At 34.8% G+C, this 21,003-nt stretch overlaps 2 protein-coding genes across 2 annotated transcripts in view; both read left to right on the top strand.

Annotated features, from left to right (window-relative positions):
- The window catches only part of LOC125683023 (aspartyl/asparaginyl beta-hydroxylase-like), a 32,206-nt gene extending 26,925 nt beyond the window's left edge, over nt 1-5,281 (top strand). The window contains exon 12 of the mRNA XM_056142057.1: nt 1,125-5,281. Within this exon, the coding sequence (XP_055998032.1) occupies nt 1,125-1,275 (151 nt within the window). The 3' untranslated portion in view covers nt 1,276-5,281. The remainder of the gene's footprint in view (nt 1-1,124) is intronic.
- A 6,157-nt stretch (nt 5,282-11,438) lies between these two features.
- On the top strand, nt 11,439-20,805 carry LOC125647051 (uncharacterized). Its single transcript, XM_048873747.2, has 7 exons — nt 11,439-11,499; nt 14,650-15,238; nt 15,368-15,457; nt 18,402-18,486; nt 18,674-18,810; nt 18,932-19,069; nt 19,819-20,805. Exons 1-7 carry the CDS (start codon nt 11,439-11,441, stop codon nt 20,228-20,230), a joined length of 1,512 nt encoding a protein of 503 aa, XP_048729704.2. The 3' UTR covers nt 20,231-20,805.
- Nucleotides 20,806-21,003: the final 198 nt, after the last annotated feature.

The following is a 21,003-nucleotide window of genomic DNA, read 5'->3' as shown; positions in this document are numbered from 1 at the left end:
TTGTAAAAGTGGTGATACTGATCATTCGGAATAGATAAGTTGAATTATGAATATGTTACAAATGCATGCTGAATAATTTGAGGCATTTATTTGTTTAAGTCTGTTCATCTATCAATCCATCTATTTAGTTCAAACTAGTGATGGGTAATCGGGAAAAAATAAATAATCGATCGGATTAATAGGATGCACCTTTTCGATTAATTAATCGAAAAATAATTGAAATTTATTCTTTTCAAATTTATGGCAAAATATATCAAATTTACTTTCATTATGTTTTACCCTAGATATTAAGTTAATTAGAATAGAATCATTAGATTGATTGTATCTTGTTTAACATCTCTCTCTCTCGAGAATTTTCCACTCATATGGGGATGTCTAAAATCATTAGAAATTTTAAGTTAATAATCCCATACTTTTGATTTTGTTTTACTGGGATAGGGATAGATCTCTCGACTTTTGTTGTTGTTCTTATGGGATCCAAGTTAGAATAGAGCCTCATTGCTTGTTGAAAGAGGCAAAATCTGAGGCCCCGTGTCATAGCAGGTGTGGCACGCACAGGCACTTGTTTCTATAAACAACTTACGACCTCTGTATACTAATAATAACAATGTTTTTTTTTAGTATACAGAGATCGTAAGTTATTTCCAGAAACAAGTGCCTGTGGTGGCACGATAAAGATCCCTCCCTGCTCAAAGACTGTAAGCGCTAAGCATAGGCCTAAATTTTGCAGCTCTTCACCGGCAATGTTGACGTCTCCATATGAGTGAAAGATTCTCAAGAGGGACAGTAAAACAATATTCAATCTTATCGGATGATTCAGCTTTATCAGCCATTTTTAATTTTAGTTAAGTCACGGCAGGAATATTCGCATTTAAAAAATACCGATGTCGGCCATTTTCGATTTTCAAAATGACAATCGATTATTCACATCGTTTCAGTTATAGCGACCGACAATCGAAAGTCGGTGATAATCGGTACATCACTAGTTCAAACTATCCATTCTCATTCTGAGGATAAAAGTATAAAGGGATAAGACGGAGATCCCTTACCTAAAATTTATCATCAATATACAATCCCCACAAGTGCATTCAGCTGGCACTAAAATCAGTTATATATTGTAACAGAACCTGGAAGGAGGGTCAGTTTATCATTATCGACGACTCCTTTGAACACGAAGTTTGGCATGCAGGGACCAAGGATCGTCTCATTTTGATTGTTGATTTCTGGCATCCCGATATTGACGAGAAAACAAGGAGAACATTGGCTCCTATATGAGTAAGAGAAAGTGCCGATAGTTCATTGTTATGATTATTTTGTCTTCCATCTGAATGAAAGCTGTTAGTGAGATTAGTGTAATATGGTGACGGTAATTGTATTTGAAAGGATTGTGGCGGATGTTTGTGTGTGTGTATGCAATTATACGCAAATTATTTAATGTATGTTTGCTGATGAAGGGCATGAAATTAGAAATATGATTTGTATGCTTGTAAGAAGACTGTTAAAGAAGTGTTACTGAAATTTTAGTTCTATGTAATGAGGTTTAGAAACATGTACTCAGAAAAGAAATAAAAAAATACGGAATCATATCAGAGACCGCGAGTTTCTAGAAATGTACCTACTGATTATATCAGAGACAAGGAGTTTCTAGAAATGTACCTTTTCCTTCTTATTTATAGAGCAATTATGTGTAATGTTGATGATCATGTACATGTAAATGGATTTTTGCAGATGAGTTTGAGTCACAGAAAAGTGATAGAATATAAACAAACAATATTGAGATAGTTAAACTTATTCACCAAAATGCAAGAGTGATAGAATAAATTTATCAAGGGAAATAATCCAATTTATCACATTTATACAAAATACTATGCAATGTACATAAGAAATCTACACAACTATAAAATATATGTATTTTAGACATTGATCCCATTATTTTGTTGTACCTATATCACATATGTTAACTTTGTTACTGACAAAATATTTTAAGACATGAATGTCTGCTGTTTGATTCATCAATGAATTGTTTTTATTAAGCTACAGAAGTTTTGTTATTGTCAAACATGAGATAAATGTCTGTTTCACTGCAACAAAATCCCTATCCCTCAATCCACAGTTACATAATATAGTGACCATTTTTGACTTGTTAGTTTCTGTTTAGAACATTACCCATGAAATTAATCATCTAATTTTGGCAACGTTTAACATACGAGTCGAAAAGCCTCGGCTAAATTCTCTGTTGTGGAATTTTCAGTTCATGCGAACTTCGTATAAGAAATTCTTCATTTTATATTATCAAAAATTCATATTACATCAATGATATATTTTCTGATAAAACTTTTTTTTTTAATGAAAATTGAAAATATTTTAAAAATATGATAAAATGGCACCTCATTGTACATCTGAAGGTAGATCTGCCGTCTCATAATATGGAGTTTGTTTTAAAAATCCATGAACAATCAAATCTCCTTGTTTTTCAAGCTCCGACTTCAATTTCACTGTAATTAAATGTGTACCATAACATTTTAGTATGGGACAACATAAAACTCTGCTGGATGTAGGACTGTACTAGCCCCACCACAGATTGTCTTGCCAAATGAAGCTGGTTAAGTGATAAAACAGGGGCGGATAAAACTTGCCCCATTCAGGGGAGGGGGAGGCTCCCACTAATATTTTCCAAAAAAAGCAAATCTTGTTAGCTTTGGTAATTCAAACTTTATAGAAAACGATTGCTGAAGATTTGTTATGAATGACAGTATTCAAAATTGTGATATTACTCCTTCTACAATGTATATGGTATCCCACCAGACCACTCGATTAAGATGATTAATCTGATAGAATTTTCACCTGTGATGTGCTGCTCTCAAATGCAAGACCACAGGACACAAACAAATTTTGTATGTATCCAGCCAAAAATATAAAACAGTAGCTTGTCGTGAATGCGTTACGAATGCGTACAGCTGTAGATGTAAATATCTATAATATTACACTGAATTCTTCTTGCTCAATGTTATTTTTAAGAAATAAATTTCATTTTTAAAAATACACGAGGGTGTGAATAGCAACGCTTTATGCCGCGGCGTATTTCATGAAGCGCGTTAGCGATGCTTTAAAAGTCTGCCGATGTGAAGTACACAGCAATGCTTTATGTCGCGGCGTATTTCATGAATCGCATTAGCAATGCTTTAAAAGTCTGCCGACGTGAAGTGAACAGCAACGCTTTATGCCGCGGCGTATTTCATGAAGCGCGTTAGCGATGCTTTAAAAGTCTGCCGACGTGAAGTGTTGCTGTTCATACTCTCAGGTATTTTCAAAAATAAAATTTATTTTTTAGCATTTGTATTTTACTATAATTTCTGTGGGAATATTTCCAGCTGTTAAAATAGTCGTGCTATATTTATTAAGATTCATACACATATTATTTACATTCATGAGGAAATACCTTATCATTTCAATTGGTAAAAATATTGAAAATGTAAATATTATATAATGAACGCACTATGAACCACCAAAAACTAGTATTGAATAGATGAATCATAGGTTTGTTAATTGAATAAGAATTCATCTGTGGTATTAGAATAATTAGAAATTGTTGCAGGATATCAATTATGAATGGTAGAAGTACAAAATAACATGTTTTTTAAAATTTTCATACAAAACATGATTTAGAATTGGTTAAACATTTGTAGTTATAGTGAGTTATTATTGTTTATGATGAATGTTATCTGTTAAACAAATTATTGTTATGATCTAGTCAGTATTCTGATTTTTAGAAGTACCTATGATCACATGCGTAATCGGATCTGACAGTCATTAAGGTGGAAGAGAATGACAAGTTTTTACCAGTGATTTTTTTTTTAAATTTATGCTTTGGATAAAAAGGTAAAAATAACTGAATATGTCGAAATAGTGTGTAAATGAAATGATGCATTCCCATTTGCACAGCATTGAATAAGCAAACCTTTCATATCATGTAAATATGTACATGTACTTTTATATCTTAAATCTTGTTTTCTCTTCATCGGGAATTTTCCGTCTTTTTTTTTTTTCATTATTGGAATTTTCATTTTGTAAATTTTTCAGTGTTTGACTGTGCCATGAATTTAAAGAACAAAACATTCCAGACATGCATGTAAAAGTGCTATGCTTAGAACATTTACAGTGCAACATATGACTATAGCAATAATATTTTACCCATTGTTTATTTTATATGATGTTTATTTGCATCCTTGTCAATATCTCTTGCTCTTCTTTGCATTGACAACATTTCCATTTATTTTTATCTTTCCATCCTCTTTGAGATCAGTATGAACTCTCAACTTGATGAAAGTTATTTTGTAAATTGTTACAAACTTCTTATCACTTGATATTTGATTTTCATGAAGCTTCATAGAAATAGAAAGACCTGTTTATATGGTATGAAAGATTTCATATAAAAATAGTTCACATGGAAATACATACATGGGTTTTTTCTCTCTATTTATTTGAATTGTGATTGCTTTTATAGCTGTTCATTTACATTTGTTAGTGATTTTCTTTTTTAGCTTCTGTCAGATAGTTACAGAATCATTACACTATGTTGAACATGTACATCTAAGCTTAATGTGATTGGTAGACCATGGCTAAAAGGTTGTTCATACTGAATGAAAATGGGTTGTATGTTTCAAAAAAATATTTACAATTGAAGTATCAACAGTTATCCAAAGATGTGTCCATTGGCTGTCATCTTGCAGGGAATTTGTCCATGTTAGTCTTTGTAGGTTTTTGGTCTCTGTTTTGGGTACTTTGCTTTTTTCTTTGAACAGCTTTCAATTTTTTTATTGCCCTGAAATGGGTATGAAATGAATTTAGTCAAAAGCTTCAAATTTACTTGACAATCCCAGCAGAAAGTTTAGCTATTTCATAGTGTAAAGGAAAACAAAAGTTGGATTGCTGCCAAGGGACATAACAATGGTAAACTGATAATAAGACTATATTAATTTAAGCGTGGCGTTAACCTGTGACATGGACATACAGATGATACTTATATCTGTCTCAAAGATAAAAGGTGACACTTTCATTTTATTGTTTTCTACTTCAGTTTGTGTCTAATCATGTATTTCTTTTTATCTCTAGGAATCATCAAATTAAATATGGAAAGCTTTAATTTGCTTGAATAATGATTTTGGTGATTTTTTTTGTACATGTGCTTTCTAGGTATTTGAAGGAGGTTTTTGTTTTATTGATTCACATCAGATGTTTGTATTTCACATCCAGTAACAGCAATAAATCTATATTCAAAACAGTTGTGTCGATACTTTATTGATTAATGAAGAGTCCTATGGTCTGTAAGGCATACCTGAGCAATGCTTATTTTCTTTTATACAGCACATTAAATCATGCGGGTCATCAATTCTTTTTTTCATAAACGTGGATCAACATAACAGATGTTTTAACAGTAGTATGTTTAGATTAAAGGGACTGATTCACGATTTTCCCCTAAACTTTGTTTTTCATTTTAAAGGGACTGATTCACGATTTTCCCCTAAACTTTGTTTTTCACTCTAAAGGACTGATTCATGATTTCCCCCCAAATTTTGTTTTTCACATTATAGGGACTGATTCATGATTTTTTCCCAAATTTTGTTTTTCACTTTAATTAAAATCTACGGTCTAATATGTTTCAAAAAATTTCACACAAAAAATTAAGGTTATATATCATTAGAGAAGCTTATTATAGAAAGTTTATTATTTGTTTTGAAAACAAAGGATGAAGTGTGTTATATTGTTTACAAAGTTTACATAATAAATGGATACCAATCCAAGTTTATTGTATATATATCACATTTCAGTATACTTTAAATAAAATGTGTCATGTAAAAGATAAATTTGTGCTTGTACAAAATTATAATGCTTTGAATTACAAAATTAATATTTCACTGGTTTGTTTGTAAACATAAAAAGACTCTAGAACACATACAGAGTTAAGCTAAAGTATTGCTCTGATCCTTATATTCAGAAGGTCCAAATTTTGGATGTCGATTCTAAATGAGTTATGTTTTTGATTTTTAACAAAAAATGATTTTTTTATTCTTTAAAAAACGTGGACCAGTCCCTTTAACATGAAACTTTGAACTGTTGCCACATTCTTGCCCTGGGTGTCAAGGTGCATATGTATATGAATTTGACAAAGCATTCTTGTTGATAAATGGTTTAGTTCCATATACAGGTATCTCATATACATTTCTATTTTTATGCCCATTGTAATCCTGCACAGTCTTAAGGGGTCATGTTTTAAACATGACACAATGTATATTATGATGCTTGCATATTGATTTGACAAATTAAGGTATTGAACGACCTCGGGGGTGGGGGTGGGGTGGTGGTGGAATACAACCCAGGTACACCCTTAATTGGACCTGCACCAGGCTAACGAATTTATTCCCTTTTAAACCAATTAGGGCTGAAACGATACGCTCCCTTCACGATACGATACACATTGTAATACTTATTCCACAATTCAATACGATACAATATACAGAAGAAACCAATAACAACTTTAAAGAAAGATTTAATTACGAAGATTCACAATCATAATTTTAAATGCAAACTGTTTCCAAACTGCTAAATGGTAAGATGCCTGTTGGCTCTGTAGTTTAAACTGATAAGTTCATTATTATTTTCGTCAGACTCGAGGCAAACAACTGGCTGACCAATACCGGTATAGGATGCTATTTTTCCCCTCGTGCAGGTAAACTAATAAGTACAGATCGAGTCTGATGCATTTAACTGAACCCGTTTGTAATAAACGTATCAAACTGAAAATCGAGGCAAAGAATCGAGCGTTTATATTGAACAGTATCGATATTTCGGTGAATCGTTTTAGCCCTAGTAACCAAAAGATATCATATGTGATTACTTAGTAATTAAAATAAGAAAATTCACGTAAGATATTTTACGTGTGATACACACCAAGAAATAAACATCTTCGCTAGCCAAGGGTTTTCGGTCCACTCCGCTCTCCATAAAAGTTTATGGGAGTGCACCGAAATCCCTGAGGAATAAACGTCATTAATTCATTTTCTTTTTACGATCAGTGACTATAAACCGTGATGTCACGTTATTTACTACTGGATATTTGAATATTTGGACTGACGCCTTCTCCGAATCTCGGAGCAGTCCTTCATAATTCATGTCCGGAAATTTACTTTCAGCTTTGGCCGGTTATAGCAATTAATATGCACTTAGGTGACACTGCTGTTCGCTTCAAATAAGTTAATTGACTATTAAACCAAATGTGTATCACTATTAATTAATCTCGAATACTGTTTGAACTTTAGATATGAAAGGTGATGATAAAGAACAGTGATCAATCTCATAACTCCTATAAGCAATACAAAATAGAGAGTTGGGCAAAGACGGACCCCTGGATATACCAGAGGTGGGATCAGGTGGCTAGGAGGAGTACGCATCCCCAGTCGACCGGTCACTCCCGCCTTGAACCTTATATCTTGATCAGGTAAACGGAGTTATCCGTAGTCAAATCAGTGTGCCAAGAACGGCCTAACAATCGGTATGAAACATGTCAGACAGCATTTGACCCAATGATAGGTTGTATTGGCAAACTAGATCGTTATAACGACCATAGAAGCGAAATGCTGACGTTAAAGGAGACTGTTAGAACACCTGCACCATCAACTTGTTTGTCAGTAGCCTGCTTCGATTTAAAAACTTACTGTACGCAGAACAAGCTCTTGAGTATCGAATCGGTTGAAAGATATAAATACCATATGCAGATGATAATGGAATATTGCTACATAAATATGGGAAGTTGACGATGTATAAGCTGAATCATCCCGTTTGTCATAAAGTTGAGTTGCTAGTTTGCCGTTAATATCTACTTTCATTAAAATATCTAAGTATGAAGCAGAAGTGGATGACTCTGTGGTTTCTTTTATTTCCCGTTCACTGGGATATATCGAATCGACATATGAATGAAAATAACTATTGTTAAAAGATAATACGTCGTGGATATATCTAAAAGTCGAATTGAAGGCCACAGGAAGAGATCTTTTCTTCTCACGTAGAAGTTTTTGAATAAATATAAACTTCGCATGAAGTGTATCTTTGACTATAAGATGACCCCATTGTTTGTTGGATTAGAAGGATGAAGGCCACTTGATCACCTATTGTGCAAAATTGTTTCCAAATGATATCCGCGAGATGTTGTTTCAGTTTCAGTTTTAGCAATGCAACTTTCCATGATTTAAAAATGTCTCCTATTGTTTATAGCTCACCTGAGCTAAAAGCCCAAGCACATAATGCATAATGATATGTAAGTTCTTCCAATCAAAGTTATTTGTTCATTGTCTGTAAATTGACTTTTTACATTTGATCTCAGTTTCAACCACAGGCTAGTATATCGCTTTGGTTAAAGAGTAGTAAATTCAAACCCAAGTGATGGAATGGTCTGTGGTGTCAACCGAACTTGGAACAAAATAATTGCTGGATGATGGGATTCAAATTTTAAAAGTAAAGGACCACTTCTTTTTCCAACATTGTGCAGTATGATTAAAATATCTCATTATCCAGAGGTTCAATGTTTCATGTTAGAAAACATATAGGGATTTTTCTGAAGATTTTATTCTTAAGAACCAGAAATCTGTCTCTGGAACAGTGTATAAAATAAAATACATGTAATTTCAAATGAAATGGCCGTGGTAGTCTTCTTTCTCAGTGTAGGAAACGGCATCGTGAAGGATGTTCTTGAGGAAAACTTCCAACACCCTATGCATGGGTCTGATCCCCACGTAGATGAGCCCAGAGATACAAGTTTGATTCCACCCCTGTGTGTAAGATGGAATCATGTATAGTATAAATATTCACACCTTGCTTCATATCACCAGGGTGAGCTCATCATTTTCTATTTCACCCAGTGCCACGAATACGTTTCCACACTAACCTTCACGCTGACGTCCAGGGGGTTTGGGGTGAGGATCCGGCCAGAGGGTGTGGGTTTGGGGTGAGGATCTGGCCAGAGGGTGTGGGGGTGAGGATCTGGTCATAGGGTGTGGGTTTGGGGTGAGGGTCCGGTCAGAGGGTGTGGGGTTGGGATCCGGACCCCTCTGGATTGCAAAGTACATACCATCATGATTTATTAAAAACTGAGCTATCACATTGGTGCGTTGATAAATGAGGACAAAATTATCATGAAATAATCAGATGCTTCAGAAAGAGTCCTCACTCGAAGGAATGTGCATGGAAACGATTTGATTACCATTGGTAGATTGAAACGAATTTTATTTATTCATACTCGATATTTATTCATAGGTTACGATTCAAGGTACTGATATTTTATATCTTTCACCATTTTGACAACATCAAACTTTTGGACAATGTAAACCTTTGACTGACTGCATATCATTGTCATAAAGTTATTGATCTAATACAGTTTAGACTGGAAACAGCTGGTCAATACTTCGTTCATCATAAGATCTTGACCGAAAAGAATTATCAGGCAGGGATGTAGAAGAGGAATTTTAAAATTGCTAAACCAGGCATGAGGCAAGAGGTGGAAGGGAGGGGGTCTCCCCCCCCCCCTCTTAAACAGTATATTTTCCCGTTTGTTTTTTAAAACTATTTTCACATGAAAGAAAGACCATATTATGCTAAGTTTGATTCATTGGCTGGTTGGCCCCAATCCTATTTTTTTAATGGCAATTAATAAGAGTGGAAATGTAGGTTTGACAAATGAATTAAATTCATGCACCGAACTTCCCCCTCTAACACACACAACACTGAATCCCCCCTCCCAACACACACAACACTGAAGCCCTCCCCCTCCCAACACACACAGCACTGAAGCCCCCTCCTAACACTGAAGCCCCTCCCCCTCCTAAAACACACAACACTGAAGCCCCTCCCCTCCTAAAACACACAACACTAAAGCCCCCCCCTCGCAATTCACACAACACTGAAACCCCCTCCCAACACATAAGCCCCCTCCCAACACTGAAGCCCCCCCCTTCAAAACACACACAACACTGAAGACCCTCCTCTCCCAACACTGAATACATGTACATCCCTCCCAACACACTTAACACTGAAGACCCTCCCCTCCCAACACACACAACACTGAACCCCCCCCTCCCAACACATACATGTACAATACTGAACCCCCTCCCAACATACACAGCATTGCATCCCCTCCCAACACACACATCATTGCACCCCCTCCCAACACACACAACACTGAAACCACTCCTCCCAACACACATAACACTGAAGCCCCCTTCCAACGCACTCAAATTATTGATCTTTGGGTTGAATCAAACCTTTTAAATTTGTGCATGCGTGTGTTTTAAGGCTTGTGTTTTTTAATGAAAAGTTTGACTCCCTGGAAAATCCTAGATTCGCACATGCATAAAATAAAGCTTCGACTTACTTTTGGACAGACAAAATGACATGTAGGGCGGCCACCAAAACAATATGTCCCCGACATTCAGTTTCGGGTGCTTAACATATAAGTAAAACAAATCACAAAAAGTCAATACTTCTAGTTAAGTTTATTAACTGACAAAAATGAACATTTTATTATTCCTCCCGACAATGGCTGATCCCTCCATTATTGGGGATGACACCGCGGGGGTAAGTTTTTGTGTAGTTGCACAAACATTTCATTTGGCCTGTATACTTCATTGTCTGTAACAAACATATGTTTTTAAACTTCAGATAACGCCTCGTTGAAAAATGATGAATTAAAAAATGTCTATCTGCTTTGAAAATCAATGATTGCTTCTTTTTACTTCGTAATTTCATAAATATGCACTGACCTGAAAGCATGGGGATTTTTGTCAGCGGAAATGTTAAAAATTGAGGTATGACACACACTGTACACATATTTATACATGCAATTATCTTTATAATTTTTTTCTTCTTATTCGTTCATGTATGTATGCTGAGATGGCGAAAGATCCACTGTATCAAACTTTTTGGAGTCGCTGTTTTCCGTGAGTTTGGGATATAGGAATGGGGCTTTATTGATAATGTATTTTGTAGAGTACAAATAATTGTTAATTCTAACCTAATTGATGTATTGATAACGTCAGTTTCAAATTATTCAAAGCAGGTTTAGATTCACGGGTTCACATTTTTGCACCATCAGGTGTGACAGATAATCATTGAAGATTTTTATATCTGGCACAATATCTCTCTGATAGCATCTTAAGAAATTACCGATTTGCTAGTTTAATTGTCTTTTTATATTCAGCGCTTTGTGCCGTCCATTTAATCCTCATGCGAATAAATCACATATGAAATGTACATCGTGATTGTCATCAGTCTGATCTAACTAGGCCAACAGGTGAACTCCATAATTTTGTGCTTACCATTTTTCCTATCAAGGAATTTTGCCTTTGAATTTGGATATAGTGGGGTTTTTTTTCCTCACCTAAAACTGAGGGATGACGGAAGTAAAGTTTCCGGAAATACATCGGTCAAATGAACATTCGAGTGATAATGAAGGTAAAACAAATATTAAAATAATGAAAATAGTGTCTGTAAGAATACAAACTGTCTAAATGTCTCCATTGTTTGCTATTTTGTTTATGAAAAAATTGGTAATAAAACGAGTCAGTATTTCAGAAAACAACAAATTTCATGTTATTCCGGCATTATTTTGCATAGAAATATACTTTTCTACCAACAAAAAACGAGGGAGAGAAAACTTTCGACAATGCGATTTGAACTGAGCGTACCCGTAAAAATAAACCAACCCGGAAACGAGATTGGAACGGGGGTAGGGGATTATAACCCAGGGTGGGTTCTTCCGCCTTCGGGGTAAACGTTACCTACTTTATGAGTAGGATAATACCTATACTTGGACGCGCTTTCAAATGTACAACACGGTCTTTTATAGCTTTATGTAAGATTGTACCCGCAAAATGGTATCGAAATAGAATTGCAAAAGTAGCGTACATTCAAAATGAGTGTTGGAATACCGCAATTTTGCAGGTTCGGTAAAAAAGAAATATGGCTTAATTAGAGCATGCAGCACATTCAGGCCACAGGTGCTTGTGGACAGGACTTCCGGTACCCCCCTTCTTGTATTTTTAAATGTTCAATTCCTTGGGTATTTCGGACGTATTTTTGATAAAATTATGTAACTTCAGAGTTTATATATTTCAATGGAATACACAAATCTCGCATAGAAACCGTTTTTAAAAATGTCATATCACCGATCATAATATATGAACATATCATGATCGGTGATATGACATTTTTAAAAACGGTTTCTATGCGAGATTTGTGTATTCCATTGAAATATATAAACTCTGAAGTTACATATTTTATCAAAAATACGTCCGAAATACCCAAGGAATTGAACATTTAAAAATACAAGAAGGGGGGTACCGGAAGTCCTGTCCACAAGCACCTGTGATTCAGGCGTGGACCAAAGAACACATAAATGCACAAGCTGACTACTGCATGTCCATATCACAACTTTTTCTCAAGGAGATGCACCTACATAACTTTACTCACACTCTTGTATCTGTCATTTCAGACCAGTCGCGGTAGCTTAGCAGTATAGAGCGTTCGCTTCGTAACCTGGAGGTCGTGAGTTCGAGCCCCGCTCGTAACCTGGAGGTCGTGATCGAGTTTAAGCCCCGCTCGAACTCGAATAGTAAACATAGGTAGTGATGTGAAAATCACGGGTCTTTCGGATTCGAATATGACCTTAAAAATGGAGGTCCCGTGTCGCGGCAGCTGATACGGTCGTAAGTCTGTTCTCGAAGGGACGTCAAACAGACAGCCAATCAGAAACTTTTTTTTAAATCTGGTACAATAATCGACCCAAAATAGACTGCTTGTAACAAACATTTTCTTGTTTTGTTTTTAAACTTTACGAGGTTGGTTGGTGGGTGTATTGATTAATGTTTTACGCCGTTTTGACAATATTTCAGCCATTTTACGGCGGTGGGTGGGTGTAGATAAGGAAAATTATGAAAATAAACCCCATTATGTATTTATATACACAACTACCCCGTAAATTGTTCTCAAAAATACAACATGACAGTGTTTGGCTATGCACACAATTCAATATCAAAATATCATTCATTGTCGATATTAGTGAAATGGTGTCAAAAAATGCGCCGTTGGTGATTTCTCTGTGGATTGTGCACTTTGTCGTAAGCTCGATAATAAATATATCGTGCTCTTGTACAAACTTTGTACAGTATAGTCATTTTTCAAAGCTTCTAAACTTGCAAATGCCTTGTAAAGAAGTGTATACTTATAAAAGTGTTTAAAAGTTAACAATCAACGGAAAGCCTGGTATCCACAAAGAATGTATAATTGATTATCTTATGTAGAGCTTTTAAATTTTTGGCCTCCATAACAGCAATGAATTATCGGCGAGATCTGCTACTTTTCAAAAGATTTCCGTGGGTGCAGTCAACTTTTCCCCCCCTGTAACTTAAAGGATTGAGACAAAATCCCTGTACCATTAAGTGCCCATTTCTTCAGATAAGGTAGACGAACTTCGCTGTCCATTATATCCTGTAAGCTTCCTATTCATCAGATAAAAATATGTTTTTAATCATCAAACCACTACACGAGTGCATTCTTTACCATTCTCTTAAATATCAGTATTTTTAAAAATTCTAATGCATCTACTTCGATTCAGCGCGACGGAACCATTTTCTTTTTGTTACGTCTGAAGTTTGTGACAAAATTTTTGGGACTAAATGAACGACCGTGAATACAGTTATATCAAGCTCGCACTCGTACGTATACAAGTAAACATGATCATTTATTGCATTTTTTTCTCAAATGAAATATTTTAGTTCAATATCCAAATTACGTTGATATTTAGTATATAATACTTTGATTTGCATTTTATATTTCAAGCGAGTAAAGATATGAAGTATCTAATTATAAAATGTTGTTCCAAATATGGTAACAGTTACATGAATATCATACATGTAAAATTAACACAAAACTAATTCTTTATTGCTGATTATATGCCAATATGTGTCGATATTTATAGAAGATTTGGATTAATATCATTCAATAAATCTTCTGATTTATATATGGAAACATGATTCAGTGTTAAAGGCAAGTTAAGACAGTCGATAATTTTTACTGTGTTTAAAGGTCACGCTAGCCGGGATTTGAGCAAGAAAGAAATTCCGACACAATCCTGATGGAAAGTTCAATGCTAACATATATTTAAATTTGCAATGCTTATACACGAGCGGATTATATCGATACGTTAACATGTATTGTTTTCTTCTCTTAATAAGTTAATCGGTTTGCAGACTTAATTTGATACACATAGGTTCAATGCAGGAGAATCGTTAAAATTTGAATGCTGCATCACAGTAAACAACACTATCATTTTAATGGAAACATTGTTATACAAGAAATCAGTTTTTGAAAATTATGCTTGAAATATCTTGGTTTAAATACTTTTGAAATTTGAGGAAAACTCTTCATTTCGGTGAGTATACCCTTTGGCCCCATTTGCTTGGTGATACTTGTACATTGACCCCCTTGGATTTGGCCAAGAGAGTGTGTAGTTTCCATGGAATATCTAGTTATGGAGTCTGGGTAAAGAGTATCATATCTAGCATTGATCAAATATTGTTGGAATATATTATCTCTGATTGTGAGGTTTCGGACAAGGCAGGAAATCACCGGAACATCTTCCGAAGGTCAACAGTCCGGGACCCCATCAGGAGGACAAAGAAACACACGAGACTAGTTTACCACAAATCACTGACCAAAGGGCACTCACATCTGCAACAACCGAACAAGACAAATCCCTAAAACAAGAGTTTCTGAAACCTGCAACAACCGAACAAGACAAATTCCTGAAACAGAAACCCCTTGAAGCAGCAGCAGCTCAACAAGACAAATCTGTAAAACAGGAAAGTATCAAACCTGCAAAAACCGAACAAAGCGAATCGGGCAAGCAGGAAGTTATCAAACCCGCAACAACCGAACAAAGCGAATCGGGTAAGCAGGAGAGCAAAGAAAAGGACAAAACTGCGCTTAATCAAAGTGTTGAAAAAGTAGACAAACCAGAAAAGACCCAAGCAACTGAACACAAAAACAAAAGGGAAAATAAGATCCAGTTCAAAAACGCTGCAAATCTTTCTAACAGAGACAGACACATCAAAACTCAGGAACTACCACGTCTTCCAATCATCAAAGAAGCCGTAGTAGGTTCTCCGGAGATCATCGCCAAAAAGTTTAATTCGTGAGTGTATAAGTTAAGCAGCAATGTTCTTGTAATTTTGAAGATAAAGAATTTCATTAGTTTATCCCATCAGCGTGGCATGTTCTAATACTGTAAACAAAATGGTGGTATATCAACTTTTTTTTTCAGTTTACAAAAGCGAGAACTTGCATTTAAGAAATTATTCCAGAATAAGGAGATCCACGTTTTCGATTACAAGATGCTTCCTAGGATAAACCCGTGAGTTAACACGTCTTTATTGAAACAAAACAGACACATATTGGGATTCTTTTTTGTTGTTATCATACTTTCATGTGAAAATTAATTCGCGTCTAATTGGATGAAAAACGTTGAAAAAACCCAAACCATAATGTGTCCTATGGTAAGAAAACCCACGCCTTCTAGGGTGATATTGTAACATTACTTGACAACATGTAGTTTTCGGAATGGCACCATTTGAGAGTTGAAATGAGAGGCGTTTGAAATACGTATTTTAAAAAAGATTTATCAATAAAAACATAATGAGCATCCTCCATGAATCGGAATGGAGATAGTAACAGTATATATTACAGTTATCAGGTTGATAATCTCATGAGCACAACATGAAACAGGTAACACTACAAACGCGACTACTAGGTGATATAATCTGTTTCTTCATTCCGTTAAGTACCAGCAGCTCTATTGACAATGACTTTCTCGGTGTGGAAAAATAAAATATTACCCTCAACAACATGTAAAGTTTTTGTATTTACATTCACTATGCATGTATGTATTCTACTTCATTTCTATTGAAATCCATTGCTTGTCATTTGCAACAATGAAGACATATTTTGTTTCAATCTAGTTAGATCCGGTTTTTTGTGCTTTCTGATCCGGTTTTCTTGTGCCGTTTGATTCGGTTTTCTTGTGTCGTCTGTCCGCGTGTGAATAAAACAGTACACGAACTCCGGGACTTATTTCGCGTCATTCTTGAAATCTTTGGAAAATATGCGCAACACCACAAAATATGGATTTCAGGTTCTTTAATCCATAATTAAGTATACAAAGTTCTCTTAGATACAATAAGATGTAATTTAAAAAAAACCCTCTAATACATGTCAAACCATATGAATAGCATTCTGATTAATCTATTACTACTAAATATTCGCACAAAATTCATATAAATTATCTACTGTATATTTTCACAGCACAAATATTAAAACTTTGTAGATAAAAGTACACAGAAGCAATATACACATAATATACACATATACCCTATGCCAGGAACAAACATGGTATATAGCTACATGTATGTCACTTCCATTCAGTGTATTATAGTAATGTTCTACAATAAAATACCCAAATACACATATATATACATATTGCACAACCTTTAAATATTTATTATACTAACTGATTTCCATAAATATGATATATAAATCATACTATAATGCTCCTATCTGTGTAAGGATGAACTATAAGCATACACATAGTAAGCATTATCCTTATAATAATTTAAAAGTACTAGTACATGTATATATGTATACTTGAAGAAATAAATACCCATTTTGTTACTTGTTCGTAATTTACAAGATACTTTTCGCATAAATACTTTACGTGTAAATAGTACATTGTAAAGTTGCTGTTAATGTCTATTATGCATTATGTTATTTAAGCATTTTTTAAAACCTTATTTTACATAATTTTATGCTTCCAACAAATTGACATGTATTCTAAAATGAAATAAAATAAATACCCCACTGGAAATAAACCGTTTGATTGATTTTCATTAGTTGTCCCAGGCAATATTTTAAATCGGTGATAAAATGATTATTTACAGAATATTTATATATTTGAAATTTTTATTGTCTTTCAATTTTTGAAATATGCAATTATGTGACACCATCTGCCATGTAAGGTGATACTATTTATGATATAAATTGTGATATAGACTGTGATAAAAGACAAAACCATCTGTGATACAAAATAGTGATAAATCATGTGATACCATCTGTGAGATGCTGGGATAATTTTATATGCTACTTATATGTTGTTATTGCCTGAATAATGAATAAATAAATAAGGTCCTCAAATCCTATCAACAGTCAACACACAATGCACTTAAAAAATATTTTTTCGCCTTCTTGCATATGTTTCCTGGTTTAGAATTCACCTTTTATTTGAATTTAGAATGATAAATAACGATGGTTTATTTTATTACCTTAGATGTAGTCATTCTTGGACTATTTCCCTTTACCATCGTTCAAATAAGGAAAATCGTTACCAAATATGGAAACGAGTCAAGGTCAAGTGATTTTCAACTGTTTAGTTTAGATAACTTACAAGTCAATAATATCTACATTTCACGTATTTGAAGGTATGTATATTTTTAAGAATACATAAATATATAAACAACAAAACGTCTTTCTTTGGTTTAGAAATCATGTTATTTAAATACAATATATAAATAGGATATACAAAAATGATTTTATCTTTAATAAAGAATCGTGGATTTACTATATACGAGATCATAAATGTCTGAATTTCCCAACTTTTTTCACAATTGCAAAAATCACTATATGTATCGACCATGACATGTATATATGACAAACGGGATGACTTCAGCTTCACCATCGTCTACTTCCCATCGTTACGTAGCAATATTTCATTATCAACTGCATAGGGTGTTAATGTCTCTCAACTGCTTCGATAAGCAAGCATGTTCTGTGTGTGATCAAGTTTTAAACCGAGGCACACTACTGACAAAAAAGCTGATGTTACAGGGGTTTCAAAAGTCTAGTTTAAAATAAACATTTCGCAAATTCTGGTCGTTACAATGATCGTACTTGAATATCTTGACATTTTCCTAACGTTGCGAAAAGTTGCCATTTTAGAAAATTCCCAAGGAGTGTCAAAAATCACCAACTTTTTGATGTAATTTCTAAATTAAAAATCAATTTGGCAATAATAAAACAAATCCCAAAGGAATTAAAGCCTGATTGAATTTCAAGGCAAGAATGAATATCGCGCCTAATCCTTTCATTGTTTGGAACATATGAAAGTCATTCTACAATAGCACCAATTTCTTATTTGTCCTTGACTATTTTACAATTATAACTTCAAATGCAAATTGTTACATTAGTCACTTTTAAAACTGTTTTGTACAATGGATAGAGGCAACTTAACAGATACTTTAAATTTTCAGAAGCAAATCCAATTTGATATCGAGGCTGGATCCCTACACAGTCGAACAGGGAGAAAAAGAAATGAAGAGAATTACCAGATCCATCGTAAGTGCTTTCTTTTCTCATCGAACTCTTGTGTCAAGAACTTAGAATTAAACTAATTCATAATACAGGTTCGGTATCAATAATACGATATAAGTATTAGAGTATCAGTATAATTTTGTGAATGACGATTGAAATATTCTAGATAAGTTCCGAGATATAGACAATATTTTTAACACCCTTGTCATAGCCGTCAAACCCGGACTCGGACCATGGCTATCTGTACCGGAAAACCGCCGTGGACATGTTGGATCCTTGGGATTTCTTGGAACTAGACAGTGTAGAGTCTTCCAGAAGAACCATTCCGCGCTACAGAGGATCTCAAAAGTAGGATATTGTCCGAAAAAGATACTTATCAATCTGGAGTGCCAAAGCCCCAAAATTAAACCCACACTCAGTTAAAACATATTTGCAACAAACATGATATAACGAATTGACCGTTTTTCAGGCGTCGCAGGGATTACCCTAACAGACCAGCACCAGAGGGAAGCACATATTTTCCAAAATTCCCAAATGTAAACTACCCTTATGCCGGATCAGAGAGTCCCACGCGTATGTTCGAACTTGATGACGTACCAAAGGTCAGGTAAGTTATAATGGGCTAGCCATATTACTTATCCATTCAAGAGGCATATCTATTTATAAGTAAAACACCGTGAATCTACTTTGACCAAAAGGAGCAGTTGTTCTAAACTCTACACGATGTCATCCGAAAAAATGCACCGATTCTTAGCATTTATTATATACCCATTAATGTATCGTTTGTTGATACTGTGGATTTCACAGCGTGTGATCCGGTTTTCCGGATCACCACACTGTGGTTTTCTGATTCCGTATCAGTATCCTCTGAAACTGATGCCATCACAATGCGTCAACGCAACATTATTTGTGGAAAATATTGACCGCGTCACAAACGAAACTACGTATACAAAACATAATTTCACTGTATGTCTGTGTTTTTAGATTACATTTATTATCTTATAAATGTGGATTTAAAATGCACAAGGGGGTATATAATAAATTTATCATTACTACAGTAACTTGATCCGAAGAGTTGGATCACGTCTCGTTGACAGGCGCGGATCATCAGATCAAACTCGACACTTCGCGTCTCGTGTGATCTGATGATCCGCGCCTGTCAACTCGACGTGATCCGACTCTTCGGATCAAGTTACTGTAGTAATAATATATATGTATCAAATGGGATCACTTCTAGTATTCAGGATTAACAAGAAACATTTTCATTTTGCACTGTACATAAATAATGAACAGATATTTGCTTTTATATGTGCGTGGTTTTGAATAAAACCGATATCAACCTTTTTTTAAAAACAGAAAACAACTGAAGAAGAAGTGGAGTAAGCGGTCTCCTGAACGCGTAAAGAAAGACTACGCCAAAACCAGGAACGACTTCTACCGAATGGAACTCGACAAATTAAATGAGATGCGTCCCACCTACAACAGGCCTAGCATGGTTAACACATACAACGCCTACCTAAAGAATACACCAGGATCCAAACAAGCGCTGAACGACTGCATCAGCGGAATCGAAGACAAACTTCTCAAAGACCAAGCCAACGTAAGTCTTCTGCCCAAACAACCGAAACCGCCATTGAGAAAGTCTCATTCCACTCTGACCAGCGGGAGAAGTACTCGCCAGAGAGTCATCAAAATGGTAGAGACGCCGAAAGTGGACGTCCCCAGGTCTACGCTGCAATCTCGGCAGACGATAGAATCGGCGGGATAGACTTAAAAGTTCTGTGATATGAATTCTATTTAGGCTGATCATTATATATCTAAAGTTTTGCTTATGCTTCACCAAAAATGACAGAAGAGGTTATGAACTGATAATTTGTGTGTGACAAACTGTCGTTGAACATTCTTTGATGAAAAATGATTCATTCTATATATATATGCATGATTTCACAATTTTGAATCGTTCAATTCATTCATGTCTGGTACATGTAGTTTAACAGACGAATTTACATACAAATGTATATATGTAAGGGATTTGAATTTGGTGCAAATCTTATTTTAAGTGCTTGTGAATCATATAAAGAATCGCACTCATTCTTAAGAACTGACGCGATTTTCAACTTGACGATTCGTTGTTGATTCTGTTTGTGAAATCTGTGATAATACTGATATAGAATTTGTACTTTGTAATATACTAAAGACTTTTATGAGAACATAGTCTCAATATCTTTTACTTGATGAGCTTCAGCAACATGGATTTAGGGGAGGTGTTATTGGTTGAAAATCACTTCCCTGATCGAGTGCATCAATTTGTATTGGAATATATTCTTTTGGACAAGCAAGAAAGCCACCAAAAAATTAAATAAATAAAAATAAGACGTTCACATTAGTTTGTCTACCTATCTACCACTGTCTCGTTTTCCTAATTTGATAAGTTAACAACATTACCGAAAACTTAGAGAATGATATTCTTTCTTGTTTGTAGTTTTGTCAGTACTAATACAAATAGCCTCATTGGATTCATTTTGTGTTGACCATAATATG

Source organism: Ostrea edulis, chromosome 6 (genome assembly GCF_947568905.1).
Source record: "Ostrea edulis chromosome 6, xbOstEdul1.1, whole genome shotgun sequence".
Lineage (NCBI taxonomy): Eukaryota > Metazoa > Mollusca > Bivalvia > Ostreida > Ostreidae > Ostrea > Ostrea edulis.
The sequence above is the reverse complement of the archived record's forward strand: the minus strand, read 5'-3'. Positions and strand labels throughout refer to the sequence as shown.